Genomic DNA, 23,163 nt, shown 5'->3' with positions numbered 1-23,163 from the left:
GGAGAGGTTTAGGACCAGCCCCCCAATGATAAGCTCTGAACAAAATCTTAAGATCAATTACTTTTTTTTTTTTTTTTTGGCCTAATACATGGCATGTAGGATCCTTGTTCCCCCATCAGGGATTGAACCCATGCATCCTGCATTGGAAGCATGGAGTCTTAACCATTGGACCACCAAGGAAGTCCTAAGATCGATTACATGAAAGCTTTGAAGAACAGTCAAAAACAGGCAAAACCAGAAAGGAATGACGTCCTTGAAAGAAGGCAGGAACACAGGGAGTGAGCTGCACACGGACCTGGCTTTTCCCCTGTGGGAGCCCCTTACTTCCTGTGGGATTCCAGGGGAAATAGAACTTAACCAAAAAAGCAGCTGGGGTAAAGAATCTGTCTGCCACCGCAGGATCCGCAAGATCCCTGGGCCGGGAAGATTCCCTGAAGGAGGAAATGGCAACCCACGTCAGTATCCTTGCCTGGAGAATCCCATGGACAGAGGAGCCTGGCGGGCTACAGTCCACGGTGTCACAAAGAGTCAGACGTAATTGAGCGCCTGGGCACTAACAGCATCAGTCTTAGCTGAAATGAGGAAATCTACGTCACAGGTTGGGACTGCCGCTGTGGTCGGACAGAGAAGCAGAAGTTCTGGAGAAGAATGAGTCACAAGACGGGAGACCCAACATCATCACAGCAGCCTCCCTCGGATTCTTGTTGTTTTCATTGCTAAGTCGTGTCTGACTCTTTGCGACCCCACGGACTGTAGCCCCGCCGGGCTTCTCTGTCCATGGGATCTCCCGGGCAACAATACTGGAGTGGGTTGCCATTTCCTCCTTCAGGGGATCTTCCCGGCCTAGGGATCGAACCCGAGTCTCTTGCATTGCAGGAGAATTCGTTACCGTCTGAGCCACCAGCGACGCCTTGACTGGTCCTCAAACTGTGCAAGCATGGGGTGAGGCTTTAAGGAGAAGCAACATTTGCAAGCTAAATTGCTGGGCAGAGATTTAACAGCCAACAGGGTTTAAACATATTTAAACAGGGTTTTGGATTCACCAGGTTCGGGAAGCTTGTTGAACACTTTGTAAAACTAAGGGGCACATCGTAGGAGGAGTGGCCGCCCTCCAAGACTAAGAGAGATGGATGCTCCAGGGCCAAGGGCATCACTTGTCCACATGGGGACCGGGTGACCTGCCGGTAACTTCACTGCCTGCCAGAACAAAATGCATTTTTTTTAACAGACTTTTACAACATAGTATGCATAATACCCGGTATGAAATTTAAAATTAGTAGGGACTTCCCTGGCGGTCCAGTGGTCAAGACTCTGGGCTCCCAGTGCAGGGGGCACAGGTTCAATCCCTGTTTGGGGAACTAAGATCCCACATGCTCTGCAGCACAGTAAAAAAAAAACAAAACCCAAAAGCTCCACACACACAAAAACAAAACTTAAAATTAGTAGAAATGTGAAGAAGCAGGAAATTGTGACCCATGATCAAAAGAGAAAAAAAAGCAATTTATAGACTCAGACCTGCTAATGACTCAGTTGAAATGACCAGATGAGGACTTGAAACAACTGCTATAAATACACGAAGGACTTTGTATAGCTGCGGTGAACACAACAAATGAATGTAAGGGGAATTCCAACAGAGAAATGAAAATGCTAACCAGAGAAAGAAGAAAATGGAATTTTAGAAATGGAAAACAGTTGGGAATGAAAATTTACCCAGATGAATAGTGCCCTGGATATGGCAGAAGGAAGAATCAGTGTCCTCAAAGAAACGCCAGTAGAAACTATCCAATCTGAAGCTTGAATACAAAAAGAAAAAGGGGACACACACACACAAGAGGGAACAGAGCCTTAATGACCTGTGAGTCAACAAAGAGCAATTTTCCCTCTCTGTGTAAATGAAGAGAATCGGAATAAACATTTGAAGAGATGATGGCCAAAAGCGTCCACCGCTGACGAAGACATCAACCTGCCGATTCAATAAACTCCACAGACCAAGTAAGGTAGGAACAAAGAAGGTCATAAATGGGCATTTCATGGTCAAATGGCAAAAAACCAAAGATGAGACAGAGCTAGGGAAAAACATACGTTACCTTCAAGGGAATAAGAATAAGAATTCTAACCTAATTTTGTTATCGAAAACAGTGGCAGCCAGGAGACAATGGAATGAAACTTCTGAAGGGCTGGAGGAAGGAAATTCCCTGGCAGCCCAGCAGTTAGGATGCCATGCTTTCACTGCTGAGGGTGCAGGTTCAATCCCTGGTTGGGGAACTAAGATCCCATAAGCTTTGTGGCATGACCAAAAAAGAAAGGAAGGCTGGAGGGAAAAAAACTGTCAAGCCAGGTTTCATAGCAAGTGAAAAACAGTCTTCAAAAAAAAAAAAAACCAGGAACCTGCTCTATGGTGGCCCAGGGAACTATATTCAATAACCCATAATGAAAAACAACCTTAAAAAAATATATATAAACATAGGTATAACTGAATCACTTTGCTGTACCCCTGAAACTAATACAGCATTGTAAATCAACTGTACTTCAATCAAAAAAAAAAAATTCTTCAAAAACAAAAGCAAGGAGAATGATGTTGGCATGATAGCAGACTAGGAAGCAACGGGCCTTCTTTCTTCCACAGATACACCAAATTAACAATATATGGACCAGAACACCTCTGTGAGAACTGCAGACCATCTGAGAAGCTATGGCAGCCCAGCTAATAGAAAACCAAGAAGAGATTTCAACATAGGCGTAGGAAGATTCTCAGCACTTGGTGTGCCTGTGTGTGCCTCTCCTTCTACGTGGCATAGTGCAGAGCAGCTGGGAAGGTATCCCTCAGTCTGAGGCTCCTCCCTTGGGGTGCAAACACAAGAGTGGACTGTGTGTTCAACCTTCTGGCTTGTCTGGGAGTTGCTGGAGGAACTGATTTCTATCTTGCCTGACTCAGAGCACAGGACTTAATTCGGAGCTGCAGTTCTGCGGGGAGACACCAGGGGGCGAAAGAGATTCAAAAAGATTTGAGAGGTTCTAGAACAGCCAGCCAGAGAAGGCAATGGCAACCCACTCCAGTACTCTTGCCTGGAAACTCCCTTGGACGGAGGAGCCTGGCGGACTGCAGTCCATGGGGTAGCTAAGAGTCAGACACGACAGAGCGACTTCACTTTCACTTTTCACTGTCATGCATTGGAGAAGGAAATGGCAACCCACTCCAGTGTTCTTGCCTGGAGAATCCCAGGGACAGGAGAGCCTGGTGGGCTGCTGTCTGTGGGGTCGCACAGAGTCGGACACAACTGAAGCGACTTAGCAGCAGCAGCAGAACAGACAGCGGGTCGAGGGGTGGTCTTCCCTGCCTGGAGCCAGTAAGCAAAAACGGAAGAGGTCTTAGACTCAGTGTTTTGTTAGGTCAAAGGGATGTGTCCGAACCATTTTTAGGATAATGCTGATGACATCTTAGAAGAAAACAACACACAAGTCTTGCCTGCAAATATTCTAAGATTTATAAATACAAAGGGGTAACATCCTTAACGTGTGTGCATGCAGAGTGGCTTCAGTCTAGTCCGACTCTATATAGACTGTAGCCCACCAGGCTCCTCTGTCCATGGGATTCTCCAGGCAAGAAGACAGGAGTGGGTGGCCATTCCCTTTTCCAGAGGATCTTCCCCACCCAAGGATAGGACCCAGGTCTCCTGCATTGCAGGCAGATTCTTTTCCACTGAGCCACCATGACGACATCTTAGAAGAAAACAATATATAAGTCTTGCCTGTAAATATTCTAAGATTTATGAATACAAAGGATAAAATCGTTAACACCTACAGTATTTTGCAAAATCCTTCTGTAAATCCGTCCTGGCATTGACAAAAGCACGTCCTTTCTCTGTTCCAATAACAAACACATCTGCTTCATACATTGCGATGCAGGCCACTTCCGCCTTGGACTTGGCCAGTTCTTTACACTGAAATGAAAAAACAGAATGAAATATTATCTACATGGATGGATCCCAATTTCGTGGGGTCTGGGAGGTCTGCTTTAAGAAAAAAAAAAAATTACAAAAAAAGAAAAATCTCTCTAGCTGATTTTTTCCTGGTCCAAGATCCAATCCAGGGTTGCACTTTCTGTTTGCTGTCCTGTCCTTCCAGTCTCCTTCCATCTGGGACAGACAGATCGCCATCTTTCCTTGTCTTGCAGGAGACTGACATGTTTGGAAGTGCAGCCCAGTTATTTTCCAGGTGTCCTGAAATTTGCGTTTGTCCCATGCTCCCTCCTCAGAGGCATGAATGCCATGGGAGCAGTACTGCTGCTTCTCAGCGCCTCCTGCCGGGAAGCTCCAGAGCTCCCTCTGGCCCATCTCTGCCCGTGTTCCTGTTGGTCACTTGATTAAGGAGGTGGCTGTCAGGTTTGTCCACTTTTATAAAGTTACTGATCGTTCCTTTTTTAATCCATAAGTATCTTATAATCAGATGCTCTGAGTTTATGTAAGTTAGTTAGTATTAGTCCCTCAGTCACGTCCGACTCTTGCGACCCCATGGACTGCAGCCCGCCAGGCTCCTCTGTCCATGGGATTCTCCAGGCAAGAATACTGGAGTGGGTAGCCATTCCCTTCTCCAGGGGGTGTTCCCCAACCCAGCAATCAAACCCAGGTCTCCTGCACGGCAGGCAGATTCTTTACCATCTGAGCCACCAGGGAAGCCCCTGAGGTTTTGTAAATTCCCCTCAGATTTTTACCCACTGGGTAAAGTTTATACTATGGATATAAATAGATGCATATAAATAGATTATTAATTGACCTTTGAATTTAAACAAAAAGTATTTTCAAACAAGGTAACAGAAATGTCTGCATTAAATTTTCAGATCTGGAGAGCTTACCTTTATACGATTCCATCCATAATGTAGGAAAACAGTTCTTAATTATCTGACAAGCCCATCATTCTTTCTTAAAAAGGGTATGTGTACACAAATAGGATTTAACACTGTAGCTGAATGTCAAAAGTGTTGGTGAAGTGTTTCATAATTCAGCAGTGATCCAACCAGATGACATTTTATAGAACTGGAAACCATCTCACCATGGACTCAAGAGCAGACACAAGGAACGTCACTACCATCCTGCTCTCCGAGGACTCCTCATTTGCAGTGGGCAGGGTGGACATTGCTACTTGTGCCATGATCCCTAGGAAAGAAAAGTATTAAGAAAGTGAATGGTAGAAGTTGTGTCCTGCTCAACATGTTTAGAACTGGGAGGGTCCTCACAGGTGACCTAGTTCAAACCTTCCTTTAAAGCTGACACTTAAAAACAGTACATAGGGGCTTCTCTGGTGATCCAGTGGTTAAGAATTCACCTTCCAATGCAGGGAACTCTGGTTCAATCCCTGGTCGGGGAACTAAGACCCCACAAGCCAAGGGGCAATTAAGTCTCTAGTGCAACTAGAGAAGACTGTTTGCCACAACAAAGACCCAGAGCACCTCCCACCTCTCCCAAAAGGACAGTATATGATCCAGTTGTTATGTATGGATGTGAGAGTTGGACCACAAAGAAAGCTGAGTGCCAAAGAATTGATGCTCTTAACTGTGGTGTTGGAGAAGACTCTTGAGAGTTCCTTGGACTGCAAGGAGATCCAACCAGTCCATCCTAAAGGAGGTGAGTCCTGAATAGTCATTGGAAGGACTGATGTTGAAGCTGAAACTCCAATACTTTGGCCACCTGATGTGAAGAGCTGACTCATTTGAAAAGACCCTGATGCTGGGAAAGATTGAGGGCAGGAGGAGAAGGGGATGACAGAGGAGGAGATGGTTGGATGGCATCACTGACTCGATGGACATGGGTTTGGGTGAACTCTGGGAGTTGGTGATGGACAGGCAGGCCTGGCGTGCTGGGGTTCATGGGGTCGCAAAGAGTCAGACACGACTGAGCGACTGAACTGAACTGAAGATCGTGTATTTCCCACTAAACCTAGACATGTATTTCATTAAATAAATTCGGGTATTACACTAAAGAGGCATGTTAACTATTTCCCAAGTGAGGAGGAGAGAAGGTAATGTCTCTTACTGATCCAGCGTGGTTTTGTCAGATTCCAGCATTGTGGTGACTGACACCACATTCCAGTCCACATACACAGAAAAAGGAGAGCGGTGGGTTTGTGTACTAGAGACTGGAAGAGAAAAAAACTCCTTCCTTCCTCTCCTGTTAGGACTTCTCCTGCAGTGAAGGCTCATTCTAATTTTTGCTAAATTCTATATCAAGTGAGCATTAGAACGCTTCTTTGAAAAATTTTCTGCAGCACCATAAAAAGAGTTCTTTGAAATAAAGCATGCAGTGTATTAATATCTGTCATGTCCTGTCCCAGCAATAGCTGACTTATGTTTGTAAGCAAAAGATAAACAGATCAACATATTTATGTACATGGGAGGAAGCCCAAAGATCTCTGGGCATGAAGTATGGTGGTCCTACAAGGCTCTTCAGAAGTATTTGCAAATGTTTCTTCCTGAATTGATTTCTTGACCACTTGAAGGTGTGTGGCCACGTGCCTTGTGCTGGCCGAGGATGTCAGGGAAGTGACGTCATCTCCACGCTGGCGATTCCACCATACTCCCTCTTCCTCTGCAGTTTGATCTGTCAGGTTCCATGTGATCAGGTCCCAGAGAAAAACGCAGCTCAGACCCACAGCCAACTCACAAGAGATCTCCAGTGCAAGCAAGGAATCAGTCCTTGCTCCCTGAATGCACCCAAATCTGGTGGCGTTTTTGACCATCGCTTACCCTAGCCAATCTGGATGGACAAACCATGCTGAAAAGGAATTCTAAAAATGTAACTCCTCATCTATCTAGATTTTCTGAAGCCACTGGAGGATCCTTGAGGATCTCTTATGTTAGAGTCAAAGCCTCCCTGAGAAAGAAAGGAGACTAGCACGCACAGAGCCATTAGGATGCAAATTGCTAGAATTAAAGGTTTTTTCCCCACAACTCTCCCTGTTATGAAATAGAGCATAAGAGTGTGACATCATACCGAGCAAGTGAGCTAAGTCACTTCAGTCGTGTCCGACTCTTTGTGACCCTGTGAACTCTAGCCTCCCAGGCTTCTCTGTCCATGGGGATTCTCCAGGCAAGAATACTGGAGTGGGTTGCCATGCCCTCCTCCAGGGGATCTTCCCAACCCAGGGATCAAACCCATAACTCTTATGTCTCCTGCATTGGCAGGCTGTTTTTTTTTTTTTTTACCACTAGAACCACCTGGGAAGCCCAAGAACATGAATTAACAGGCACGACCTGGGCATGAACAGGTGAGGAAATACACTTTGACTTGAAGTTTTTATTTATTTGCAAATTGATTTATGTACTGGGCATGCCACTTAGGCATGCTGGATCTTAGTTCCCTGACCAGGGATGGAACCTATGCTCTCTGCAGTGGAAGTTTGGAGTCCCAACTACTGGACCATCAGGGAAGTCCCAATTTGAAGCTTTTAAACAATTATCTTAAAATCGAGCCTTTGACTCTCTTCTTGTTATCACACCCCTATTTGAGAACAAAGAGAAGTTGGTGACTATTGCTGGTCATCACAAGGACTCTGTTTCAGCAACAGAGTTGGAGTCAGAAAAAGCAGCAAACAGGATAACCTGGAAGAAATGGATGGATTCTTAGAAATGTTCAATCTTCCAAGACTGAATCAGGAAGAAATAGAAATTATGAACAACCCCAATTACAAGCACTGAAGTTGAAGCTGTGATAAAAAATCTCCCAAAAAACAAAAGCCCTGGACCAGATGGCTTCACAGGAGAATTCTATCAAACATTTAGAGAAGAGCTAATGCCTATCCTTCTAAAACTCTTTCAAAAAATTGCAGAGGAAGGAACACTTCCAAATTCATTTTATGAGGCCACCATCACCCTGATACCAAAACCAGACAAAGACAACACAAAAAAAGAAAACTACAGGCCAATATCACTGGTGAACATAGATTCAAAAATCCTCAACAAAATGTTAGCAAATATAATTCAGCAACATATCAAAAAGCTCATACACCATGATCAAGTTGGGTTTACTCTAGGGATGCAAGGATTCTTCAATATATGCAAATCAACCAATGTCATACACCATATTAACAAATTGAAAGATAAAAACCATATGATATCTCAATAGATGCATAAAAGGCCTTTAACAAAAATCAGTACCCACTTATGATTAAAACTCTTCAAAAAATGAGCATAGAAGGAACCTACCTCAACATAGTAAAGGCCATATATGATAAGCCTACAGCAAATATTATTCTCCATGGTGAAAAACTGAAAGCATTCCCCCTAAGATCAGGAACAAGACAAGGGTGTCCACTTTCACCACTATTATTCAACATAGTTCTGAAAGTCCTAGCTAGAGCAATTAGAGAAGAAAAAGAAAATAAAAGGAATCCAGATCAGAAAAGAAGTAAAACTCTCACTGTTTGCAGATGACATAAAACTGTACATAGAAAACCCTAAAGACAGTATCAGAAAATTACTAGAGCTATTCAGTGAATTTAGCAAAGTTGCAGGATACAAAATCAATACACAGAAATCACTTGCATTTCTATATACTAACAATGAAATTCAGAAAGAGAAATTAAGGAATCAATCCCATTCACCACTGCAACAAAGAGAATTAAATATCTAGGAATAAACTTACCTAAGGAGACAAAAGAACTGTACACAGAAAATTATAAGACACTAATGAAAGAAATCAAAGATGACATAAACAGATGGAGAGATATTCCATGTTCCTGTGTAGAAAGAATCAATATTGTGAAAATGACTATACTACCAAATGCAATCTACAGATTCAGTGTAATCCCTATCAAATTACCACTGACATTTTTCACAGAACTAGAACAAAAAATTTCATAATTCATATGGAAACACAAAAGACCCCAAATAGTCACAGCAGTCCTGAGAAAGAAGAATGGAGCTGGAGGAATCCACCTTCCTGCCTTCAGATTATACTACAAAGCTACAGTCATCAAGACAGTATGGTACTGGCACAAAAACAGAAATACAGACCAATGGAACAAGACAGAAAGCCCAGAAATAAACCCACGCACCTATGGGTACCCAATTTTTGACAAAGGAGGCAAGAATATACAATGGGGCAAAGAGAGCCTCTTCAATAAATTTGTGCTGGGAAAACTGGACATGTAAAAGAATGAAATTAGAACACTTCTTAACACCACACACAAAGATAAACTCAAAATGGATTAAAGACCTAAATGTAAGACCAGAAACTATTAAACTCTTAGAGGAAAACATAGGCAGAACACTCGATGACATAGATCAAAGCAAGATCCTCTATGACCCACTTCCTAGAGTAATGGAAATAAAAACACAAGTAAACAAGTGGGACCTGATTAAAAGTAAAAACTTTAAAACAGCAAAGGAAACTGTAAGCAAGGTGAAAAGACAACCCCCAGAATGAGAGAAAATAATAGCAAATGAAACAACTGACAAAGAATTAATTTCCAAAATATACAAGCAGTTCATACAACTCAATACCAGAAAAACAAACAAGTCAGTCATAAAGTGGGAAAAAGACCTAAACAGACATTTCTCCAAAGAAGACATACAGATGGCTAACAAACACATGAAAAGATGCTCAACATCACTCATTATTAGAGAAATGCAAATCAAAACTACAATGAGATATCATCTCACACCAGTCAGAATGGCTGCTATTAAAAACTCTACAAACAATAGACGCTGGAAAGGGTGTGGAGAAAAGGGAACACTCTTGCACCATTGGTGGGAATGTAAACTGACAGCCACGATGGAAGACGGTATGGAGATTCCTTAAAAAACTAGGAATAAAACCACCATATGACCCAGTAATCCCACTCCTAGGCATATACCCTGAGGAAACCAAAATTGGAAAAGACACATGTATCCCGTTGTTCACTGCAACACTATTTACAATAGCTAGAACATGGAAGCAACCTAGATGTCCATCGACAGATGAATGGATGAAGAAGTTGTGGTATATATACACAATGGAATATTACTCAGCCATAAAAAGGAATGCCCTTGAGTCCGTTCGAATGAAGTGGATGAACCTAGAACCTAATATACAGAGTGAAGTAAGTCAGAAAGAGAAAGATAAATATTGTATTCTAATGCATATATACGGAATCTAGAAAAACGGTACTGAAGAATTTACTTACAGGGCAGCAGTGGAGAAACGGACTTAGAGAACAGAGTTATGGACATGCGGAGAGGGGAGGAGAGGGTGAGATGTGTGGAAAGAGTAACGTGGAAACTTACATTACCATATGTAAAATAAATCGCCAATGGAAATTTGCTGTCTGGCTCAGGAAACTCAAACAGGCTCTGTATCAACCTAGAGGCGTGGGATTGGGAGGGAGGTTCAAAAGGGAGAGGATATATGTATACCTATGGTTGATTCATGTTGAGGTTTGAGAAAACAACAAAATTCTGTAAAGTAATTATCCTTCAACTAAAAAAAAAAAAAAAAAAATTGAAAAAGAAAAAGCAGCAAGCAGCACCTAGAAGGCACTTGTGTTAAGTCTTAGAAACTTTCCTCTAGCGTCTAGATTCCATGGTTATCACTTGGCACATCAGACCAAGGAAATGCGTATCACAAAGTATGAAACCGCAAAGGCATGGTATGTTTCCCACTTACCAGAATATTCGCTTAGATTAGGCTCTATCCTTATTACTTTGGGAGCTCAGAATACTTTCATTCATAATTCTTATCTTGCCTACTATCCCAGACAGAGAAAAAGGAGCAGACGCTTTCTCAGGTCACAAACATGTTGATTCATCCATGCAAGGCTAGAACCAGGGCAACTTTCTGCCTGCTGCTGTTTCCACGTCTCACCTTCAATTGCCCTAGGTTGGCTAAGATGTTCCAGGTGGTGCTAGTAGTAAAGAACCTGCTTGCCAGTGCAGGAGACGTAAGAGACAGGAGTTTGACTACTGGGTTGGGAAGATCCCCTAGAGCAGGGCATGGCAACCCACTCCAGTATTCTTGCCTGGAGAATCCCCGTGGACAGAGGAGCCTGGCAGACTACAGTCCATGGGGTCCCAAAGAGGTGGACATGACTGAAGTCATGAGTTGGCATGCATGCATGCATTGCTATGATGTCAATCAGATTCAATGTGTGTTAAGAAATGGGGAAAGACAGCGTGGGACGAATTGAGAGTAGCATTGAGATATATACATTATCGTGTGTAAAATGGATAGCTAGTGGGAAGTTGCTGCATAACTCAGGGAGCTCAGCCTGGTGCTCTGCGGTGACCTAGAGGGGTGGGAGGGAGACTTAAGAGGGAGGGGATATATGTCTACATGTGGTTGATTCATGTTGTTGTACAACAGGAACCAACACACTGTAAAGCAATTATCCTTCAATTAAAAAAATTTTACAAAAAGAATGGGAGGGATGCCATCCTAACAGCCTGTGGGGAAGCCCCAGGAGACGAGAGCTCCCGCCTCATTATCAGAACTTTCGGGACCATCTCAGTACTTTTGATGGGAAGAACCCTGGAGGTGGCAGAGTCCTGTCGGGCTCCATGGGGAAGGCTGATTCTGTCTGGGGCTTTCTGCTCTCTAGAAATGGCTGCATCTGGATCACTTCCCACAGAGCCCTTAGTCAACACGGCGCATGGAACATTCCCTGGACCCCTAACCCGTGACTGCATCCTCTCCTCTGCCCTTTGCCAGAAAGAAACTGCCATCGCACCGCCGCGTTAATGGTGACCACGCGAGGACACACCAGGCCGGTGGTGACACGAGCTTCCAGAGCACGAGGCCTGAGGCCTGATGGGCGGGTCCTCCCAGAGCCGGGCCCGAAGGCCAGGCTGGGGGCGCCCCAGACCACCGGCCAGCTCCGAGACCCCGGTGGGCTGCCCTCGGCCGCCTCCTCTCTGATCAGAGAACCCAGTCAATCACTTCCCAGGAAGGGTCTTTTCACTTCTGAACTTTTATGAGCCCCCTCGTCTTAAAATCAAAATCAAGGGAACCACACATTTATAGGAGTCTATGAACATGTAATGTTCAGAACAGGGAAATCTACAGAAAGAGAAGTAGACTGGTGGTTGCTTAGGGCTGGGAGGTGGGTTGATAAATGGTACAGGGTTTCTTTTCAGGGGTGATGAAACTATTCTAAAATTGTTTGTGGTTATGATTGCCCAACTACATGCATATATTAAAAGCCACTGCATTGTATACTTTAAATGGGTGAATTTTATTTCAAGAAAAGGAAAGGGGAATTCCCGGGCAGTCCACAGGTTAGGACTTGGTGCTTTAGTTAGGACTGCCAGGTCAGGGGGTTCACTCCCTGGTCAGGAAACTAAGCTCCCACAAGCCAAGCTGTGGGCCCAACAACAACAACAACAAAAAACTATTAAAAAATCAAATGACAGAACTTCCCTGGTGGTCCAGTGGTTAAGACTCTGCACTTCCATTTCAAAGAAGGGGCTCGGGTCGATCCCTTTTGGGGAAATGAGGTCCTACATGCTGTGCAGTGTGGCCAAAAAATTAAAAATTAGAAAGAAAATCAAATGAAATCAAAGAGGTTGGATGGCAAGAAAGGAAATTAACACTCACCAAACATACACCACACGCCAGTGCTTTTCTGATCATCCGATTTGATACTCACACACCGTCTAAGGTCCCATGGTAACACACAGGATGACTCGTGGCAGAACAGGGGCTGGGAACGCAGGGGAGGAGCGGATGGCAAACCAAGGAGCACAGGGACCTCAGATCAAGGACCTCCAAGGGCAGGAGCCCCCTGGTTAGAGAGACCATGCGTCATGGGCTAGGATAGACCTGGTGCACCTGCCTTGCAGGTAAATTATTAATAGTCCTCCCTTCTCTCCCTTGTGGCTCAGACGGTAAAGCATCTGCCTGCAATACGGGAGACCCGAGTTCGATTCCTGGGTCGGGAAGATCCCCTGGAGAAGGAAATGGCAACCCACTCCAGTATTCTTGCCTGGAAAATTCCATGGACCGAGGAACCTGGTAGGCTACAGTCCATGGGGTCGCAAAGAGTCAGACACGACTGAGCAACTTCACTGCTCTCTCTCAAGGGCCTGGAAGATGCATTATAACATGTTTACATGTGGATGGTTTGTGATATGAAAAAAATAACAACCACTTGAACATGATGTCATGTATCCTTTAAAAAAAACTTGTTGTTTTGGCCAAGGCGTGGCTCATAGGACCTTAGTTCGCTGAGTGTGTGTGTCTGTGTGCCCTGTTGCTCAGTTGTATCTGACTCCTTTTGGCTCATGGACTGTAGCCCGCCAGGCTTCTCTGTCCATGGGATTCTCCAGGCAAGAATACTGGAGTGGGTTGCCATGCCCTCCTCCAGGGGATCTTCCTGACCCAGGGATCGAACCCAGGTCCTCCACAGTAAAAGTGCCGAGTCCTAACCACTGGACCGCCAGGGAATTCCCCTTAAAAATATTTTTTTTTTTAAATATTTTTAAAAATTAAAGTACACTTTACATAAAGTTCAACCTTGTCTAATGTATGGTTCTGTAGGTTTTTAGCATGTAGCCACCACTGAAATCATGGTATGAACAGCTCCATCACAGCCCAGATTCCTCCACGACTCTTTGTGGTCAGTCAACACCCCCACCCCAACCTCTGGCCAGAACTGATCTGTTTTCTGTCCCCACAGTTTTGCTTATTCCTGAATATCACATAAATGGAATCCTACGCTGTGCTGGGGGTGTATCAGTAATTTGTTCTTTGTTTTGTTGAATATTCCACTGTAGGGATGAAACTCAGTTAAATTAACTCTTTTGCCATTTACAAAACTTTTGGGTGTCTGAAGTTTTTTGATGATTACGAATAAAACCATAAATTAAAAGACACTTGCTCCTTGGAAGAAAAGTTATAACCAACCTAGACAGCATATTAAAAAACAGAGACATTACTTTGCCAACAAAGGTCTGTCTAGTCAAAGCTATGGTTTTTCCAGTAGTCGTGTATGGATGTAAGAGTTGGACTATAAAGAAAGCTGAGCACTGAAGAACTGATGCTTTTGAACTGTGATGTTGGAGAAGACTCTTGAGAGTCCCTTGGACTGCAAGGAGATCCAACCAGTCCATCCTAAAGGAGATCAGTCCTGAATATTCATTGGAAGGACTGATGCTGAAGCTGAAACCCCAATACTTTGGCCACCTGATGCAAAAAGCTGAATCATTGGAAAAGACCCTGATGCTGGGAAAGATTGAAGGCAGGAGGAGAAGGGGACGACAGAGGATGAGATGGTTGAATGGCATCACTGACTCAACGGACATGAGTTTGAGTAAACTCTGGGAGTTGGCGATAGTCAGGGAGGCCTGGCATGCTGCAGTCCATGGGGTTGCAAAGAGTCAGACATGACTGAGCAACTGAACTGATGAATAAAACCACTATTGTGTCAACCTTAGGTTTCATTTCTCTTGTGTAAACACCTAAGAGTGGGATTGCTGGGTCACATATCTTGCGGTTTTTTTTGTCTGTTTTTTTTAGCTTTAAAAGAAGTGAAACTGTTTTCCAAAGTGGTTTACCATTTTGTATTCCTTTTGCTGTTGTTCAGTTGCTAAGTTGTGTCTGACTCTTTTCGGCCCCATGGACTGCAGCTGGCCAGGCTCCCCTGTCCTGCACTATCTCCCAGAGCTTGCTCATATTCATGACCATTGAGTCGGTAATGCTGTCTCACCATCTCATTCTCTGCCGCTCTCTTCTTTTGCCTTTTTTAATCTTTCCCAGCATCAGGATCCTTGCCAATCCCTACCACTAATATATGAGAAGATAGTGAAAGTGAAAGTCGCTCAGTCGTGTCTGACTCTTTGTGACCCCATGTCCTATACAGTCCATGGAATTCTCTAGGCCAGAATACAGGAGTGGGTAGCCTTTCCCTTCCCCAGGGACTCTTTCCAACCCAGGAATCGAACCAGGGTCTCTTGCATTGCTGGTGTATTCTTTACCAACTGAGCTACCAGGGAAGCCCTATGTGAATATATCCCTACCACTAACATGTGAGAATTCCAGTTGCTCTGCATCCCTGTCAACTTAAAAAAATTTTTTTTAGCAGTTTTAATAGGTGGGTAGTGATATCACTTTGCAGTTTTAGTTGGCAGTTTCCTAATGACTGAAGATGCTAGGCATCTTTTCATGTGCTTTTCTGCCATCCATATAGCTTATTTAGTGAAATGTCTTGTTCAAATCTTTTGTCCATTTTGAAACTAGATTATCTGCTTATTTTTTATTATTGAGTTTGTAGATTCTTTATATTTTGTGGATACAAATCTTTTATGTGTGATGGGCAGATATTGGGCTGGCCAAAAAGTTTATTCAGGTTTTTCTATAAGATGGTATGGAAAAAAAAAAAAAAAGATGGTATGGAAAAATCTAAATGAACTTTTTTTGCCAACCCAATATTTTCTATATTGGGAAATGTAGCACTCCAATGTTTTCCTATAGGGAACAGTATACAGAGATAACTGATAAAACTTTATAATGTTTATCAGTAATCTAAGGATGATGTGGCCACAGATACTTTTATCTCAAATGGTTTAGAAAAAAATAAAACTTCTTTATACCACACTTGCAATTTTTCTGTAAGTTTGATATTGTTTCAAATTTCTAAAAATTATTTTTTAAGCTTACATCAAATATACACACATTTCTGTTTCTTAAAATTGTACAGTCAGAGGGTTTTATAATCCCTTTAATAAGTATTTAGACTGTATCATTAAGAATTCAGATTAAGCTACTTCACGTGAAAGCCCCAACTTGAAATAATTTTTATTTATGCAAAATCCATCTATTGGCAAAGACAGAATTTCACTTCTAATTTCTTTTCTGTATTTTTACACATCACCTGCATTACTTGGTTGAAATATTAAAATCTCTTTCCCATTGTAAATTATAGAAATCTCACAAGGATTTTTAAACCAGCTCTTAAATATATTGAACATTGGCCAACTTTTATCTTGCTGTTGATGTTTAGTCACTAAGTGGTGTCCGACTCTTTGCAACGCCCTGGACTGTAGCCCACCAGGCTCCTCTCTCTGTTCATGGAATTCTCCAGACAAGAATATTGGAGTGGGTAGCCATTCCCTTCTTCAGGAGATCTTCCTGACTCAGGGATTGAACCTGCGTCTCCTGCATTGCAGGCAGATTCTTTACTGTCTAAGCCATTACTTAAAACTGTGATGAAGAAGCTGATAGTCTTTTTATTATTATTATTTTTTGATGTGGATCATTTTGAAACTCTTTACTGAATTTGTTATAATACTGTTTTTGTTTTATGTTTTGGTTTTTTGGCTGCACTCCCTGACCAGGGATCAAACCCAGACCCCCTACAATGGAAGTTGAAGTGTCAACTATTAGACTGCCAGTGAAGTCCCAAGAAACTGATATTCTTGACCATCATCTTTCTGAGTCAATTAATTCAAATACTGCTTAAAAACAAGACTATCTCTCATTCGGCAGAGTTGCGTCTTCCAATGGAAGTAGGTACACCAAAAGGCAAATTCAAGTATGGTCAACACTGTCGGTGGAAGCAATAAACACCTTTCCCAGAGGGAACATTTTTCTTCTATGATTTCTTTAATGTTTTAGGAGAGAGGCTTTTCTAGCTCTTAATCTGCATGTGCAACTTTGCTGACACTGCACACTTTTTCGGGTAAGTAGTTCTGAAATGTGTCAACCACCCTTGGCAGGCTCTGCGTTGTCTATCACCAGTCCATCCCCTCTTTGGTGGTGGTTTCCCTTTTGTCTTAGAATTCTGCCATTGACAGATATGTTCTTAGAGTTCATGTCTTCCAGCCACAACTTTAATACTTTTCAGCCTCTCTAAAGCCTTCTCTTGGCTGGAAACCACTGGAGCCCTCAACGCCACAGTTTGGTGACTCTCGTGTTGATGACATGAATTCTGGATTCATCGTGACCTTGCTGTGATCTCTTGCTAAGCCCCTCAGAGCCAGTTTTCCCTGCAGTGTTGACATGGGTCATTGTTTCCACCATTAATTATCCAATGATGTAGTGAGAGGCCATAATGTATGAAAAATACACATTTTAAAATAATATAATCAGACTTGATGTTGTGAGATGCTCACACTGACAGCCACCAGAGATGAGTCCACTTAAAGGACTGGCATATTCCAGGCTCTTATCTTATGCTCGCATCCAATCTGTAATCACACCACAATAATCTCTGAGAGGACTGTGATGCCAACACTTTAACAGAGAATCAAATAATTCGCAGAATGAAACTAGCTGGAACTCCAAAAAGATCTTATCAATGGGCATCAATGGTAGTAATTAAAAAAAAGAATCTTTTGTAATTTAATTTTAAAAATGAATGTTTTATAATTATCGCCTGCTTGCACCCTTTACTTAACAACAAATGGAGGCAGGAGCTTTGTCTTTTATACTTCATGCTTTAGAACACATCATGCGTTAATAGCACATCAAAGCTAATGAACCATGATTATAAGCTAATTTTGCGGTTTCTCACCTTGAGATCATTGAGGGGGAAAAAAAAAAACCCACTGCATTCTAATAAAGCTAAAAATCCTAGACAATGAGAGCTAGTACCACAGAGTTCAAACCCCCAAAGCCAATACAGTGATTGAAGTTCAAAGCACTGGGTATGTTCATTTAGATCACAGATTTTACATCGTGCTTAACTTTTTGCTTTTTTAAAACTGGAGATTTAAACTAAAACAACTCTCAAATCTCAAAACTTTCCCAGAAATCTTTGATTTCCCAGAAATCTTTCTCTCCTTTTCAGTGTTATATTTTACTAATGAAAAGCAAACATCAAAACCAGACTGCCTCCTATTTTGGTAAATAAAGTTTTACTGGAACACAGCCACGCGCATTGGCTTACATCTTGTCCACTGACTGCTTTTCCGAAAAGGCAGGGTTGCAGGTGACAGAGACCACATGCCCTCAGAGCTGGAAGTATTTATTATCTGACGCCTTACAAAAAAAAGTTTGCCCATCTCTGTTCTAGATTTCATTTCCACCACTTATAATTTTCATCATTTGGAATGGCACCCACTCCATTTATCAAAACTCTGAAATCTTGAAACAGACGCCTGCTTTACTTTTTAAGCTGTTTCCAATTTTCCTTTCCAAAGGTTTATTTGTTCAGGTCCCCGAGGCCTTGATGTTAATTAGCAAGTTCCTAAAGTGCCAACTTCTCTCAGGTCTACAGTCAATGGAAACTGCAAACCCAAGTGTACCTATTCACCATTCAACAGAAATGTACTGAAGTGGTCAGAGGTACAAACTCCCAGTTATAAAATAAATAAGTTCTGAGGATGTAACAGACAGCTTGGTAACAATAGTTAATGATGCGTGCATGTGTGCTCAGTCATGTCTGACTCTTTGAGACCCCATGGACGGTACCCGCCAGGTTCCTCTGTCCATGAGATTTGCCAGGCAAGAATACAGGAGTGGGTTGACATTTGCTTCTACAGGGGATCTGCCTGACGCAAGCATCGAACGCACATCTCCTGCGTCTCCTGAATCAGCAGGTGAATTCTCTACCACTGAGCCACCTGGGAAGCCCATAGCTAACAATACTGTACTGTATATTCGAAAGTTGCGTAGAGAATCGATCTTACCGGGGAGAAAAACAAATTGTAACTATGTGATGTGATGGATGTTCACCAGTCATTTCACAATACATACATATGTCAAATCACTATGTTTTGCTTCCAAAACTAATACAATGTTATATGTCAATTATATCTCAACCTGGGGAAAATATTCTAAAAAAAGAATAATAACAAATTTCAAGACAACAAGGACTCTTCTGGAAGGACCAAGGAGTACAGAAAAGAACTAGAAATGTAACATATTTTCAATGTCAAAAAATGAAAAAAAGAATTAGTTAAAATTAAATGTTTAACAAATAGTCAAGTACTTCACCTTAGCCAAACAAATCCCTAAAATTTTTAAAAATGTAATGCACACCTGCTGTGTGAAAACATATACTGCTGACAGGAAGGACAAGGGGGCAACAAAAGTGAATAAAATCCACACCCTGTGCTCTGGAGTGAGACAGACTAGCAAAGACACAGCAGAATAGCAGGTAATAAAGGCAAAATGGAAGCCAGATGCTCCTGAAACGGTCCAGGCTGCTGTCAACAACGTTGGGGATGAGAATGAAGGCATGTGAGCAAGTTCTGAAGCCTGAGAAAAAGTGAAGAGACCAGTTAGGCTGCAGGTGTAGGCAAAGACCCAGAGCTCTGGGCAGCAAACATCGGGGCTAAATAACAGGAAGGCAGGAAGAACAGGGACCCACTCCAAACGGACTGACACCTGCAGTTGCCTGGAGCCAAGCCCTGTGTCCACTGAAGGCAAGGTGGCCAGTCACGCAGACCAAACCTTCCTCTCCAAATGTGAGAAGAGCCTGCTCAGTTCTTCACAGGTAGCTGTGAGCGATACACAGTTTCCCAATTCCCAATCTTATATCTACATATCTGTTTACTTCAAATTACCAGCAGGAAACTAAATGGTGACATTTTTGGCCCAGCAATTCCACTCCTTGGTACATACTCAAGAGTTGAAAACAAATGTCCACACACACACAAAAAAAACATGAACATGGATGTTCACTGCAATATTCATAATAGCCAAATAGTGGGGGAAAAAATTCATCATTTGACAGAAAATGAAAATGTGGTATACCCATACAATGGATTACTAGTCAGCCATAAGAATGAATGAATGAATGAATGAAGCCAGATCTCAAAGATCCTTTGATGATTCTGTGCTTAGGAATGATCTGGAACAAAAACTATTTGGAATGTCAGAGACACAGGGACAGAATGCATATTGGCAGTGTCCATGGCTGGGGTGGGAAAGGGGAACGATTGTCTTAATGGATACGGCATTTCTTTTGGGGTGATGAAAATGTTCTGGAATTAGTGGTGATGGCTGCACAACTCTGAATAAACAAAAATCACTGAACTATAGGGGCTTTCCAGGTGGTGCTAGTGATAAAGAACCTGCGTAGGAGGCTAAGAGCCATGGGTTCGATTCTTGGGTCGGGCGGATCTCCTGGAGACGACAACCCACTCCATTATTTTTGCCTGGGAAATCCCAAGGACAGAGCAGCCTGGTGGGCTACAGTCCATGGGGTCGTTAAGAGTCGGACACGACTGATGCGATTTAGCACCGCACACACACTTAACTACACACTTTTAAAGGTCAATTTCATGGAGCGTCAATAAAGCTATTAAACAGCAAGGCTCGGGTTTGAAGGATGGGGAATATAGCCCTCCAAGCCTTTTTTCTCCTTTATGTCTAATGACACCACCCTTATGGCAGAAAGTGAAGAGGAACTAAAGAGCCTCTTGATGAAGTGAAAGAGGAGAGTGAAAAAGTTGGCTTAAAGCTCAACATTCAGAAAACTAAGATCATGGCATCTGGTCCCATCACCTCATGGCAAATAGGGGAAACAGTGGAAACAGTGAGAAACAGTGAGAGACTATTTTTTTGGGCTCCAAAATCACTGCAGATGGTGATTGCAGCTATGAATTTAAAAGACATTTACTCCTCGGAAGGAAAAATGACCAACCTAGACAGCATATGAAAAAGCAGAGGCGTTACTTTGCCAACAGAGGTCCGTCTAGTCAAGGCTATGGTTTTTCCAGTGGTCATGTATGGATGTGAGAGTTGGACTATAAAGAAAGCTGAGTGCCAAAGAATTGATGCTTTTGAACTGTGGTGTTGGAGAAGACTCTTTAGAGTCCGTTGGACCTCGAGGAGATCCAACCAGTCCATCCTAAAGGAGATCAGTCCGGGGTGTTCATTGGAGGGTCTGATGTTGAAACTGAAACTCCAATACTTTAGCCACCTGATGCAAAGGGCTGACTCACCTGAAAAACACCCTGATGCTGAGAAAGATTGAGGTGGCAGGAGAAGGGGACGACAGAGGATGAGATGGTTGGATGGCATCACCGACTTAATGGACATGAGTTTGGGTTGGCTCCGGGAGTTGGTGTTGGGCAGGGAGGCCTGGCGTGCTGCAGCTCATGGGGTCGCAGAGTCGGACACGACTGAGTGACTGAACTGAACGTCTAAATCATAACCGTGACGGAGTGGAGTTCAGGATCAGAGACTCTTCTTCCGGCCTCTGGGATTGGTTTTCTGCTCTCAAGCAGGCTGCGGGTGGCCGCCCCACTGGCCACACCCACGACAAAACCCACGTCGCGCGGCACTCGTCAACCCGCGCGACAGTAGGCTAGGGGTCGGGAGCCTCCGCCGGGGAGCCGGACGCAGTTACCAGGCAACAGCGGCTAACCCGCCCCACCACCTAACCAATCACGCACTTCCGCGCGCAGCGCAATATCCCCGCGTAGGACTGCCGGAGCGTGACCTCCGGCACGTCGGGCCCTAGCGTCCAGAGACGGCAAGCACCCGCCCCCACCGCCACCGCTCAGCCAATCAGAAGGGAGAGGGATGCGCGTTCCGTGCGTGCAACCGTTGCCCCGCGCCGGGGCTTCCCCGCCCCACCCCCACTCCTTGGGCCCTGCCCGCCGGGAACCGGTTCGGGGGGCCCGCCGGGCCGCCTGAGGAGGGGGCGCTCGCAGCGCGAGCCAGGGCGGGCAGCCTCCTCAGGCTTCCCCTCCGCCAGGTCTGCGGGACGAGAAAGTTCCAAGCAAAGCACCCGCTCTTAATGGCGGCTGCGGCGGGGGCGGGATACGCACCTGAGGTCCCCGCCGGCGGGCAGCGCCCGCCCGGCCGCCGGGTCCGAGGGCTGGGCCACCTGGGAGTGCCTGGGGGCCGAGCGCGGCCTGCGAAGACCGTCTGGAGACGAGGGCGCGGCGTTGTGGGCGGCGGCCGAAGCCCTGCTCTCCACTATCCCTCCTTTTTCTTTTCTTTCTTTTCCTTTTTTTTTTTTTGGCTTCCTGGAAGGCAGCCTGGACTCGTGTGTCCGCAGCGCCCCAAGTGGGAGTTGCCGTTTCCGGTGCCGTGGAATCCACTTCAGCTGCACATTGAGCTTGTTGGAAGTCCCTTAGCTCCGCGCTGTTCAGGGCCAGACGTGCTTGTCCATCTCCTGCCTTTGATGAGTGGCTGCACGTGTCTGGTCTCACCCCCACCGACACCGCCCCCAAACGTGGACGTCCTTTCTTGCTCTTATTTAGTTTTACACTTTTTAGCGTGATTGCAGTTTGTAGCTTTAAGCGGTGAGGTCACAGCTCCAGCGACCGGTGAATTTGCCTTAAAGCCATTGAGTTATGTTGTAATACTGTAACAGTTGTCTCCTGACCTTTTGATGGGACTTAGTGACATTACTAAGGAGTCGGGAGCTGTCCTTCTGATGGTGCTGGTTCTCCAGCAAATAGTCAAGTATTACTTTAGTGCTGTTTAATCAAAGTCCAACTATTTTAAATATGCCAGGAGGAGAGTTGCTGCTGTTAGTCGCCAAGTCGTGTCCGACTCTTGCCATGGACTGCAAAAGAATAGGGTAATAGAAACCGTTTACCCATTGCTCAGATTTACGTAGCATGCCTTATTTTAAAGGACTATTTAGACACAATTGAAGACACTTCTCATTCCTTTTTATTTACTGTCTCGGAGTTCTAATACGTATTTTCTTTTGCAGAAAGGCAAGTGTCCCAGATTCTCTGTTTTTTGTGTGTATGAGTGGCTAACAAGGTTATGCTTCCTAGGAGATGCTATTTAAAAAAGCTTACCTTCTAAGGTAGAGATAACGAGCGATTAGCTGAGATGGTACCTGTTTTATGATATTTTTAAAAGCGATGTTTGAAAATCCTCGTGGTATGTTTTAGTTGATTCTTCGTTATTCAGAAGAGTCATGGCCTGTAAAGTCTTAGCAAACAGGGTTCTGCAAGCCTCTTCACGTTTTTGTGGAACTGTTAAACGTACCTTTGTGTTATGTGTGTGTCTGTTTAAAGACACCGTATTTAATGTGTTTTGTAGATTTGTTAGTTGAACTCACGGCCAACAGTGTTGTAACTCGTGTGTGAAGGAAGCTTGGCTAAGGCAAAGTGTTTTCTACCTAACGTTGCAGTGTTCAGTGCTTACAGTTTGAGGACCATTTTAAATAGCAAAATCATCAAAAACTAAAAACAAAAAACCCCCAACCCCCCCAAATGTGGAAAGTGTGGCATTAAATAGACCAGAAAAAGGACACGTTTATGGTGTAAGAGCTGGTACC

The 23,163-nt window shown here is 43.8% G+C and overlaps 1 protein-coding gene across 10 annotated transcripts in view; it reads right to left on the bottom strand.

Annotated features, from left to right (window-relative positions):
- Positions 1 to 22,087, bottom strand: part of LOC122701700 (general transcription factor II-I repeat domain-containing protein 2) — a 57,848-nt gene extending 35,761 nt beyond the window's left edge. For 3 of the 10 annotated variants that reach the window (XM_043914917.1, XM_043914919.1, XM_043914925.1), the window contains exons 1-3: positions 21,689 to 22,084; positions 5,050 to 5,153; positions 3,803 to 3,941 (exon numbers count right to left, since the gene is read on the bottom strand). In XM_043914917.1, coding sequence (XP_043770852.1) covers positions 3,803 to 3,941; positions 5,050 to 5,148 — 238 coding nt within the window. In that variant the 5' untranslated portion in view covers positions 5,149 to 5,153; positions 21,689 to 22,084. The other 7 variants (XM_043914918.1, XM_043914921.1, XM_043914923.1 and 4 more) reach the window with 6 other exon arrangements.
- Positions 22,088 to 23,163: the final 1,076 nt, after the last annotated feature.

The sequence above is a fragment of the Cervus elaphus genome, chromosome 10, assembly GCF_910594005.1.
Source record: "Cervus elaphus chromosome 10, mCerEla1.1, whole genome shotgun sequence".
Lineage (NCBI taxonomy): Eukaryota > Metazoa > Chordata > Mammalia > Artiodactyla > Cervidae > Cervus > Cervus elaphus.
This window is presented reverse-complemented; position numbering and strand designations above follow the sequence as displayed.